The sequence below is a fragment of the Hyperolius riggenbachi genome, chromosome 11 (assembly GCF_040937935.1).
Source record: "Hyperolius riggenbachi isolate aHypRig1 chromosome 11, aHypRig1.pri, whole genome shotgun sequence".
NCBI classification, from domain to species: Eukaryota; Metazoa; Chordata; class Amphibia; order Anura; family Hyperoliidae; genus Hyperolius; species Hyperolius riggenbachi.
In genome coordinates this window covers 227,979,523-227,992,038 of record NC_090656.1, presented here as the reverse complement: position 1 = coordinate 227,992,038, position 12,516 = coordinate 227,979,523, and the positions used below count along the sequence as shown (strand labels likewise).

Here is a 12,516-nt window from a genome sequence, read left to right as displayed (position 1 = left end):
TTTAATAATGATACTTAGCAAAATGTACCACCCAAAGAAAGCCTATTTGGTGGCAAAAAAAACCCAAAAACAAACAAACAAAAAAATAAGATACAGATCATTTTGTTGTGATACAGTAAGTAGTGATGAAGTTATTGGCAAATGAAAGGGAAGAGTGCTGAAATGTGAAAATTGCCCTGGTCCAAAAGGGGGAAAAACCCTTAGTGGTTAACTAGTTTAAAATAACATTTCAGCAAGTACCAAATAGTAGGTGAAAAATTACTATCAAAGTGATTTTGAGTATATTCTTGCTTGATAGTGGTTTAAAAGGCATTTTATTGACGGCAAGGTGTAAAAATATCACCACAGAGAAAACATAGATAAAAAGCGAATTGCATATGGGCCGGTTGGGCCCTCTTTAAAGAGACTCTATAACAAAATGTTCAGCCTTATTTCTTCCATCCTATAAGTTCCTATACCTGTTCTAATGTGGTCTGGATTGCTGCAGCCTTTTCTAGTTGCACTGTCTCTGTAATATATCTAATCTTCTTCTCTTTGTCAAGCTTTGTCAACCCAGAGAGGAATGCACTGCCTCTGCTGTGATAGGGAGAAGGTATGCACGCCCCCTGCAGGCTCTGTGTGCTTTGTTTATTAGTCACAGACAGGTCTCTGCTCAGTTTCAGCTTGTCTGTGTTTGTGAGGCTGAGGGGGCAGGGAGCTGCTGCCTGTCACATGCTGAGAAACTGTGATTAATCCCAGACTGGAGTGCAAATAATTCATTAAGTAATAAAAACTTGTACTTATACTGTAACATGATATATATATATATACTGTATATACACATACTGTACATCACTTCCTGTTTTTTTTGTTTGTGAACACTGCCTAAAACTGGCGGTTAAAAGCAAGGATAATAGTGGGGAGCGGTGGAAAAGGCAAAGGGTGATCCAGAAGATCACAGTGACTCGATTGGTATGTTTTTATTGTACAAATCGGACAGTACAAATTCTCTTTAAAGGACACAGAGTGAGAGGGATATGGAGGCTGCCATATTTATTTCCTTTTACGCAAATACTGGTTGCCTGGCAGCCCTGCTGATCCTCTGACACTAATACCTTTAGCCACAGCCCCTGAACATGCATGCAGCAGATTAGATGTTTATGATTGCAGTGTAAAGGTAGCCATAAATCTAAGGATGTTGGGCAGATTTGACCAAGGGACAAATATCTCCTTTATCAAATATGATTAGAGAGAGATTTGTCAGCTGCCCATACACCGCAGACCGATTTTTGATCAATTTCAGCATGATATCTCTTGGGGATCGGTTGAGCACGCCTTATCCTCCGCCTCGCCAACCCGACGCCATCCCCTAATGTGTAAACTGCCCCCTAGTGCACTATACATTACCCATCTGTGAGCACCGCTTACCCTCCGCTGGCTCCAGGTGCACTCCTTCCTCCATACATGCACCCCACGTGGTTTCTGGCGTACGTGTGTGTGTGTGTGACATTACATACACATTCCCGTTACACCAATGACAAAGTAAATAGGGCTGCGCTGCCTTAAACGTTTTTCTATCGAGTTTTCTCTCAATAATTTTTTGTCATATAATACACAGTAGTCATATATTAAATATTATCACAGAAGTCCACTGAATTTCTTAGCACAAGAGAAAAAAAGAAGAAAATGTCACTGAATAGTTCCATATAGTCTTTATCAGACCTTACGGCAGACGATCTCATTCAGAGATAAGTTGTGAGATCGCTGTTTCCCAATTCCAAGTATAGACATATATCAAGCTGCTGAACTGCGCTCTCCACCTTCCTATAAACCAATAGACAAGTTGCACATAGCGTAACTCCGTAAGGCATACAACATAACATGGTACTCAATCACCCGTGGGAACAGTGTGTTAGTGCAGCACTCGTGAATCCACTCCCGATATAGATTGCGCTCACCAAATTGTAGCCACCTCAAATACCAGGTGGATCTAGCGTGCATTTCAGAATCAAGCCACTGGCACTTTAAATCTTCAATCTATGTTTAATATCACCTTAGTCCGTTCCAGACTCATAAAAAATGTAAAAAGATAAAAAGACCATCATAGTGTACACTGCTTACAGAAAAAAACATCGCCCGCGCAATGACTGCGCACTCACATATATCAACTTGTCATTATGCACATCATAAATGGTGGCAGTGGGGTCTGTCCTGGCCTCCGGGCATGGGGTGAACGGCGTCCCGTGTCCCTCCTGCTTCCTGTGCGCCTGGTGCTCACTACCGCGCTGTCTATGATGTGCATATTGACAAGTGGATATATGTGAGTGCGCAGTCATTGCGCGGGCGATGTTTTTATCTGTAAGCAGTGTACACTATGATGGTTTTTTTTATCTTTTTACATTTTTTATGAGTCTGGAACAGACTAAGGTGATATTAAACAGAGATTGCAGATTTAAAGTGCCAGTGGCTTGATTCTGAAACGCACGCTAGATCCACCTGGTATTCTGAGGTGGCTACAATTTGGTGAGCGCAATCTATATCGGGAGCGGAATCAAGAGTGCAGCACTAATACACTGTTCACACGGGTGATTGAGTACCTTGTTATTCTGTATACTTTACGGAGTCACACTATGTGCAACTTGTCTATTGGTTTATAGAAAGGTGGAGAGCGCAGTTCAGCAGCTTGATATAATTCCTGTTACCCCGGCAACCACGTGGGGTGTGTGAATGGATGAAGAATTGCACCTGGAGCCAGCAGAGGATGAGTGGTGGTCATAGATGGGTACTGTATAGTGCACTGGGTACTGGGGGGGGCACATTAAACATTAGGGTGACAGCGTCAGTTTTTTGTCACATTCATCCTGATATCGCACATAGGAATGCTCATTCAGATCTCGCGGGATTGACATTTCTGAATTTCCGATCGGAAATCCAAATTTCCAGGTGGAAATCGGAAAACAGAACTCAGATATCAGGTTTCTGTGGAAATACTGCATTACTGCAATTAGGTCATTTTAGCCCAATCACAGAACTCAAAATCAACGGACCAATCGGCGAATGCAGAAACAACTCGGAAGTATTTGGCCAATCAGAGAATGCAAAAAATAACCCCAAAAAAACCCCACTACTCAGAAATCGGAAATCCGAACTTGGAAATTGGAAACCGATCGGAAATCCGCAGAATCGTTAATTGGCATTGGCGGAAACCGGAATTTCGGCGGAATCGGAAATTGACATTTTCCGACCATCCCTAATTGCACGCTGATACCGCTGTGCACCCGATTGAGTAAGACGGTCCTACATGTCTAATTGATTAATGTAACCAATTTCAGCCTGAAATTGGTTGTATAGTCAATCGGGCATACACTTGGCGGCACCAACTTCCATCTGATTCTGATTATACTAATCGAAACGGATGGTCGATCGGACGCCTGTATCGCCTGATGCATGCCTCCTTCTCTAGATTAGCTGCATGCTTGTTTCAGGTGGTGTGTGATTTAAACAGGACAGACAAATTGTATTGCTTAATAGGAAATATCCCACTCACTTCAGGTTCCCTTTAAGTATAAGATGTAGTTAAAGTGAACCTCTGGACTACAAAATCTACTCAGCAGAACTGAAAAGGCTTGGTGTTTCTTTAACAGTTTCACAGCATCAGAACTTGGAGCTAAGGAGCTAAGCTCCACCCATCAAAGAAATAAAGCCTGGGCTTTTTTTCCCTGATGCTGTGCAGAGCATGATGGGATTTCCTATGTTGTTATTCATGTTGCCTAGCAACTAGGAAGGGTGATCAGCACACAGAGCAGTTGGAACTGTGTCTCATGCTCCCTGTCACCTCCTTTCAACCAAAAAGATGGCTGCCCTCATGACATCAAACATTTGCCTGTTCTTTTAAAACAGGGTGGGTAAGAGATTATATTACCTATCTATTCTAATTAACATAACTAATGTAACTTAATGACAGTATGTTTGTTTAGGCTGGAGTTCCTCTTTATGTGTAAGTTAACTGTAAGATGAGGGGTGTACATGGAAAAATGAAGGCAAAATAAGAAGGATAGAGAGTGTGAACAGTATGTTAGCTTTCTCAAACAAACAATAATATACCTACATGCACAGTCAGTTATTGCCAGGGGGTCTGATAGGGTGACATTATCAGCAGCTACTGTATATACAGTGAATGTATACGTCCCTCCTGGGGTCAGACTGGTTATTGTGGTGGATGGATTGGTCACTGCGGTATTACTCAGCAGTGCAGATGATGATGTGATATAAGTCAGCACTTTGTAGGTATAGCTGCTCTGATACTCGTCTGGTCTGCCCCAGCTCACCGTCAAAGAGGAGGTGGTCTTACTGCCGACACTGAGAGATTTTATCACCAGCGGCTCTGAAATACACACAACATACAGTAAATTCAGCAAATTTAAATTAAAGGGGCACTACTGCGAAAAACTGTAAAATTTAAAATATGTGCAAACATATACAAATTAGAAGTACATTTTTTTCCAGAGTAAAATGAGCCATAAATTACTTTTCTCCTATGTTGCTGTCACTTACAGTAGGTAGTAGAAATCTGACAGAAGTGACAGGTTTTGGACTAGTCCATCTCTTTATAGGGGATTCTCAGGTATAAATTTATTTTCAAAAGCACTTAGTGAATGGCAGTTGCTCTGTCCAACTGCCAAAAAACTGTGTAGGGAGCAGGGAAGCTGGCCAGCATCACTGTTTACATCCTTTTTAGGGAATATCTTTATAAAGAATAAAAGCCTTGCTGAGAATCCCCTATGAAGAGATAGACTAGTCCAAATCCTGTCACTTGTGTCAGATTTCTACTGCCTACTGTAAGTGACAGCAACATAGGAGAAAAGTAATTTATGGCTCATCTTACTCTGGAAAAAATGTACTTCTTATTTATATATGTTTGCACATATTTTAAATTTTACAGTTTTTCGCTGTAGTGCCCCTTTAAATTGTAAGAAAAAAAAAACATCTGGGGGTCGAGGATACTTACCTTGCGAGGAGGAAGTCTCTGGATCCTAATAAAGCTTCCCTCATCCTCTCCAGTCCTGGCAAACCAGTGCTGGAAGCCCCCAAAACCACAGCTGACAAGAATTTCGACTGTGGTGCAGGCACAATAGCACCTGTAATATTTACCTTCACCGTCTCCAGTGCCGGTGCAGTAGCAGCTCTCCGCCTGGGCTACGGCGGAAATAGCCGAGCCCGATTGGGTGCACTCTACTGTGCAGATGTGTGTCGATCAGAGAGGACTGTGGTGCGTTAAATATGGCGTTGCGTCTGTCAGTGTGAAGCGGGTTTAACCCTTACACTCCCTGATGGACGTGTACACACGCCGGGTGTTTTAAAGCACTTTATTCCCCCCAATTTAAGAATGAAATGTGATTACTGCCCTGTAGAGATGGAAACACGACTCTGCTTCAACTATGTAACTTTTTGGTGGGACTTTTGGCATGGATCCCCCCCCCCCCCCCCCCCCCGGCATGCCCCCCTCCAGGTGTTAGGCCCCTTGAAACAACTTTTCCATCACTTTTGTGGCCAGAAACAGTCCCTTTAGGTTTTAGAATTCGCCTGCCCATTGAAGTCTATGGCAGGTCACAGATTTGACAGATTTACGAACTTTTGCAGAAATTTGCGTCGCCGCTTGCGAATCTTAAATTTTATGTTTGGCCCATCACTAATGGGGGCATGCATGTAGAGTGTGCAGCAGTAGTCTTATGATTACTCACCTTGCCAGGGTCCACAGTTACCACATATTTACCTCCTGGTCCTGGGCATTCCGTTGCATGGTAAAAGTAAGTAATGTGCTGTTACATCACAGACAGGACACCAGGACCAGGAAGTAAATATTTAGCGCCTGTGGATCCCAGCAAGGTGAGTAAATGTAACGCAGCTGAGCTGTGCTCCCTGTTGCCGCTCCACCCTGGGCAATGCCTGCCCATCCATAGTAATTGGCATCCTATATGTCACTAATCCAGAATGAGCACACAGAACAAATCACTGAACAAATCCTGTGACTTTGGTGTGACCCCACTGGCAGCATGCTTGTTCCAGGTGTGTTTATAAGTGAATGAATATTGCATCCTCGCTATTATTCTCACTTCAGGTTTCATTAATGACAAAGGCAATCAGTGATGTGAGATAATTGCTCATCGCTATTGGCTGTTTTCCCATCATGTTAGAGACTTACTTGTGACCACCCATCCGGTGACAGCTGTGCTCTGATACCCCCGGACCCCCAATGTCACCACTGAGATGGTGTAATTAACGCCAGACGTCAGGTTCTGAAGGGTGACAGCCGTTGTGGTACTTGTAGTGCTCCCAGCAATGGCAGATGGAGATGAGGATTTCCAGTAAGTGACATTATAGGACTTTGTCACACCGGCCATATTTGCTGCATCTCCCCAGGAGAATGTAGTGCTGATTGCTCCAACCGCATTAAAGGTGATCATTCCTGGTGGAGTGGGATCTACGAAACAAACCAATACATGCTTCAACTAATTCAATATTACAAGACAAAAAAAAAACTGATTCTTACAGTATTATCCGTTTTTTTTTTTTTTTTACCTATTTTCTTTGTTTACTCCCAAAATATTGCATTTGGGGAATTAGTTATATAAAGATCTTATATTTATAGTGAAGACAGTTGAACAAAAAATGTAAATCAAAAGTTCAATCAGCCTCAGAAATAGCATAGTACTACTTTAACCATTTATGCCGCCTGGACGTGATCCTCATGTCCAAGTGGCTGCTGTTGTACTGCTGCATGCTCCGGCGCGCTTACGTGCCGCCTCCCGGTAGCCCGGAGATCAATGAATGGGAACATGGTTCCCATTCATTGATCTATTGTAAGTCCCCGGCAGAAAAACCGACGGCTTCTCATCAGAGGCCGCGGTCTTTCTGACATAAAAAAAGTTTCCCCTCCTCTATATGCTTCCTGGATGCAATCAGTACACTTCCAGGGCTAAAAAAAATTTTCACTCTGGCCATCTTGTGGCCAATTAGTAAAATGACTTCTGCATTCATTTTTTAATACAATAAACCCACATTATTACATTTAAAATTAAGCTTTTTCCCACACCAAACAAATTTTTAATAAAAAAAAAATTACAATAAAAAAAAAAAAACATAAATAATTACCTAAGGGTGTGAACTTTTTAAATATGCATGTGAAGAGGGTATATTACAAACTTTTTTCAAAGTATAAGCTTGTAAATAGTGATCAAAACTGAAAAAATGCACCTTTATTTCCAAATAAAATATTGGTGCCATAAATTGTGATAGGGACAAAATGTAAATGGTGTAATAACTGAGACAAATGAGCAAATAAAATACATAGGTTTTAATTATGGTAGCATGTATTATTTTAAAGCTATAATGGCTGAAAACTGAGAAATAATGAATTTTTTTTTCTTAATATTCCTGAGAAAAAAAAAAAATTCTTAGCAAAATGTACCACCCAAAGAAAGCCTAATTGGTGGTGAAACAAACAAGATATAGATCAATGAATTGTGATAATTAGTGATAAAGTTATTGGCAAATGAATGGGAGGTGAAAATTGCTCTGATGCATGAGGTGAAAAATCCCTGCGGGCTGAAATGGTTAATTGGTCTAAATTCTAGTAGGCTTAACATTCGTTTTACTGCATACACAGTATTTTACCGCATGTGATAAAAGCTATTTTGGTAGATTTTAGTCATAATTTACAACATGCAGTAAATTAGGTAATAAAATGTGCATTTTTTTTTTTTTTTTGCAATATTTTACCAAAAATTGGAAATCTCATGAAAAATAGGGGGCATATTAGCACATAATTTACTGATCAGTTTAAAGGGATACTGTAGGGGGGTCGGGGGAAAATGAGCTGAACTTACCCGGGGCTTCTAATGGTCCCCCGCAGACATCATGTGTTGGCGCAGCCACTCCCCAATGCTCCGGCCCCGCCTCCGGTTCACTTCTGGAATTTCTGACTTTAAAGTCAGAAAACCACTGCGCCTGCGTTGCCGTGTCCTCGCTCCCGCTGATGTCACCAGGAGTGTACTGCGCAGACACAGACCATACTCGGCCTGCGCTGTGCGCTCTTGATGACAGCAGCGGGATCGAGGACACGGCAACGCAGGCGCAGTGGTTTTCTGACTTTAAAGTCAGAAATTCCAGAAGTGAACCGGAGGCGGGGCCGGAGCATCGGTAAGTGGCTGCGCGGGCACAGGATGTCTGCGGGGGGCCATTAGAAGCCCCAGGTAAGTTCAGCTCATTTTCCCCCGACCCCCCTACAGTATCCCTTTAAGGCCTGCATGTACCTGGTGGTAAAGTCAATTTGTATGCATTTTGCAGTTTTTAGTAGAGTTTCTATTCAGTTCCTATTCCTGTTTTAGTGGAGTTCCTATTCAGGCTGTGTAATAGAAAAGTAAAGTAGAAATAAAACTCTAGATTTTTTTTTTTTTTATAGGGATGCTCATTTGGATTTCACGGAATTAAAATTTCCGGAAATCTGACATTCGGAAATCGGAAAACGGAACTCGGAAATGGGATTTCTGCAGAAATACTGCATTACTGCAATTTGGTCATTTTAGCCCAGGGGTCAGGAATCTTTTTGGCTGAGAGAGCCATAAACACCACATATTTTAAAATGTAATTCCGTGAGAGCAGTGGCGTTCCTACCATAGGGCGGCATGGGGCGCCCCGCACCGGGTGTCGGGTGCCCCAGGGGGTGTCACCAAGGCCTCCCACAGAGGCCTGGGCACTATGCAGGCAGGACAGGAGGGGGAAGCAACCCGGAAAGGAGGGGTGGCGGGGAAAGCGGCGGGGAGGGGGGCCGGACCCCCCACCTCCCTCACCTGGGTCCCCTCCTTCTGGCGCTTCCCCCTCCTAATTAGCAGCAGCTTGATGAGCGGGCAGGAGCGGGCCTTACTCACCTACTTCCTGCGTTCCAGGCGATGGCGCATAGCGTCATCGTCACCTGACGCTGGTCTCCACCTTCTCCACCGCCCACTGTGCTTCCTGATTTGCGGAAGCACAGTGAGCGACAGAGAGACCAGCGTCACGTGAGGATAACGTTATGCGCCATCGCCTGGAGCAGGTGAGTAAGTCCTCCCCGCCCGCTTCGCTAAGCTGCTGGCTGCTGCTAATTAGGAGGGGGAAGCGCCGGAAGGAGGGGACCCCGCCACCCCACCTTCCAAGCTTCCCTCATACCGGGGGCACCTTGGCTACACCGGGGGCCACTATGCTACACCGGGGGCCACTATGCTACACCGGGGGGCACCTATGCTACACCGGGGGCACCTATGCTACACCGGGGGCCACTATGCTACACCGGGGGCCACTATGTGTACACCGGGGGCCACTATGCTACACCGGGGGCCACTATGCTACACCGGGGGCCACTATGCTACACCGGGGGCCACTATGCTACACTGGGGGCCACTATGCTACACTGGGGGCCACTATGCTCCACTGGGGGCCACTATGCTCCACTGGGGGCCACTATGCTCCACTGGGGGCCACTATGCTCCACTGGGGGCCACTATGCTACACTGGGGGCCACTATGCTACACTGGGGGCCACTATGCTACACTGGGGGCCACTATGCTACACTGGGGGCCACTATGCTACACTGGGGGCCACTATGCTACACTGGGGGCCACTATGCTACACTGGGGGCACCTATGCTACACTGGGGGCACCTATGCTACACTGGGGGCACCTATGCTACACTGGGGGCACCTATGCTACACTGGGGGCACCTATGCTACACTGGGGCCACTATGCTACACTGGGGCCACTATGCTACACTAAACTATACTGGGGCCACTATGCTATACTGGGGCAACTATACTAGCTATACTGGGGCAGTGGCGGTGCCAGGGGGGTGGTTTGGGTGCTGAAGCACCCCCAGCGTGAACTGCTATTCGGCGTCTAATAGACGCTGTGTCAGTTCACTGACAGCAGCAGCCCGCAGCTCCAACAGCGGCAGAGCAGGGCTACAGTAAAATGGCGTCCGAAGCCCTGCTCTGGAGACGGAGTCTGCAATGCAGGGCTTCGAGCGCCATTTTCCCGTAGCCCTGCTCTCAGCGCGGGAGTTTCAGTTGCTGGCTGGCTGCAGAGGATCGTGAGAGCTGCGCGCCGGACGGAGGCCGGGACAGGAGGTCTGCTGCTGCTTCAGGTGAGTAAACTTTTATTTAATTTATATTAGCAGGTGTATCGACTGTTCTGGCCAGGTCTGCTACATGATTGAAGTGTTTTCTGGCCAGGTTGGCCACATGATTGCATATATTTTCTGGGCAAATCTGCCAACATGATTGCATGTATTTTCTGGGCAAATCTGCCGACATGATTGCATGTATTTTTTGGGCAAATCTGCCGACATGATTGCATGTATTTTCTGGGCAAATCTGCCGACATGATTGCATGTATTTTCTGGGCAAATCTGCCGACATGATTGCATGTATTTTCTGGGCAAATCTGCCGACATGATTGCATGTATTTTCTGGGCAAATCTGCCGACATGATGGAACGTGTTTTTTGGGCAAATCTGCCGACATGATTGAACGTGTTTTTTGGGCAAATCTGCCGACATGATTGAACGTGTTTTTTGGGCAAATCTGCCGACATGATTGAACGTGTTTTTTGGGCAAATCTGCCGACATGATTGAACGTGTTTTTTGGGCAAATCTGCCGACATGATTGAACGTGTTTTTTGGGCAAATCTGCCGACATGATTGAACGTGTTTTTTGGGCAAATCTGCCGACATGATTGAACGTGTTTTTTGGGCAAATCTGCCGACATGATTGAACGTGTTTTTTGGGCAAATCTGCCGACATGATTGAACGTGTTTTTTGGGCAAATCTGCCGACATGATTGAACTATTTTCTGGTCAAATCTGTTCACATTACGTGTATTTTCTTGAGAAAACCTGAACAATTATGTGAATTTTCTGGGGAAAGGCCCACTGTCTTTGTGTTGCACTTTTAAGGGGAACCCGAGGTGAGAATAATATTGGGCTGCAATATTTATCTCCTTTTAAGCAATACCAGCTGCCTGGCTGCTGTGCTGGTCCTCTGCATCTAATTCTTTCAACCATAGACCCTGAATAAGCATGCAGCAGGTCAGGGGTTTCTGACAATATTGTCAGAACTGACAAGATTAGCTGCATGGCTTGTTTCTGGTGTAATTCAGTTCACTACTGCAGCCAAATAGATCAGCAGGGCTGCCTATTGTTTAAAAGGAAATGAATATGGCAGCCTCCATATCACTCTTATCCCGGGTTCACTTTAAATTAGTTAGCTCTGCCCTCATCCGGTCATGGCCACGCCCATTTTTCGCCGCGGCGCGCAATGCGCGCCGCATGTTATAGCCGCACCCATTTTTTGTTAGCTATACTGGTGCCACTATACTATACTAAGGACAACTTTAGGGGGGGGAGCGAGCCTACACCTGGCATTACCCGCCGTGTCACGTTTAGCATGCCACATTTGCTGTTTTTTGGTTTTTTTATGGGGGGGGGGGGGGGTGTCTTTTTAATACCCAGCACCGGGTGTCAAATGCCCTAGGTACGCCACTGCGTGAGAGCCATATAATATATTTCAATATGGGACAGTAGGGCTCACGTCCCTGTTGCCAGTTGCCATGGTGATGTGTATACAGTTGATCCTCCGGGCAGAGGAAGTGTCAGACATCTTCATCTTCTCTTGGGTTTCAGCAACATCAGCAATTTCCCCGAGAGCCAGACAGGAAAAATACAGAATAACAGCTTGTACAATTAGCTAGCTGACTTGGGAGTTGATTCACTTTGTAGGATGAGATCCCCGCACTTTGACCCCATAGGCTGCCTGTCAAGTGCGGGGATCTCGTCCTACAAAATCACTAGACCTGACAGGGCCCAGAGAGGGACAATTGGAGCAGCTGTTCATTTTGGAGACATGCTACAGCAGTAGCATGCCTACTTTGAAAATGTTACTTGCGCTGCTTGAGCCATGTAGCTTAGTGAATCAACCCCTACTGATTTGTATGTGAGCCAGATAGCCATCAAAAGAGCCACATCCGGCTCCCGAGCCATAGGTTCCCTACCCCTGCTTTAGCCCAATCACAGAACTTGAAATCAATGGACCAATCAGAGAATGCAGAAACAACTCGAAAGTATTTGGCCAATCAGAGAATGCAAAAAATGTAAAAATAAAAACACTACTCGGAAATTGAAAACCGATCGGAAATCAGATTTCTGTAGAAAGAACGCATTACCGCAACTCGGTAATTTTAGCCCAATCACAGAACTCGGAAGCATTGGACCAATCAGAGAACGCAGAGTCATCTCGGAAGTATTTGGCCAATCAGAGAATGCAAAAAATGACCAAAAAAAAAACTACTCGGAAATCTGATCTCGGAAATCGGCATTGGCGGAAATCGGAATTTCTGCAGAATCGGAAATCGACATTTCCGACCATCCCTACCTATAAATCTACTTTTCATAGGTTGCTACATAATCAAATTGAGGCCAATATGTCCAGACTGAAATTTAGTTTTCCATA

The 12,516-nt window shown here is 44.9% G+C and overlaps 1 protein-coding gene across 1 annotated transcript in view; it reads right to left on the bottom strand.

Annotated features, from left to right (window-relative positions):
* Nucleotides 1-12,516, bottom strand: part of LOC137538235 (uncharacterized) — a 197,426-nt gene that overhangs the window by 57,780 nt on the left and 127,130 nt on the right. The window contains exons 20-21 of the mRNA XM_068260284.1: nt 6,182-6,460; nt 4,088-4,363 (exon numbers count right to left, since the gene is read on the bottom strand). Of these exons, the coding sequence (XP_068116385.1) occupies nt 4,088-4,363; nt 6,182-6,460 (555 nt within the window). The remainder of the gene's footprint in view (nt 1-4,087; nt 4,364-6,181; nt 6,461-12,516) is intronic.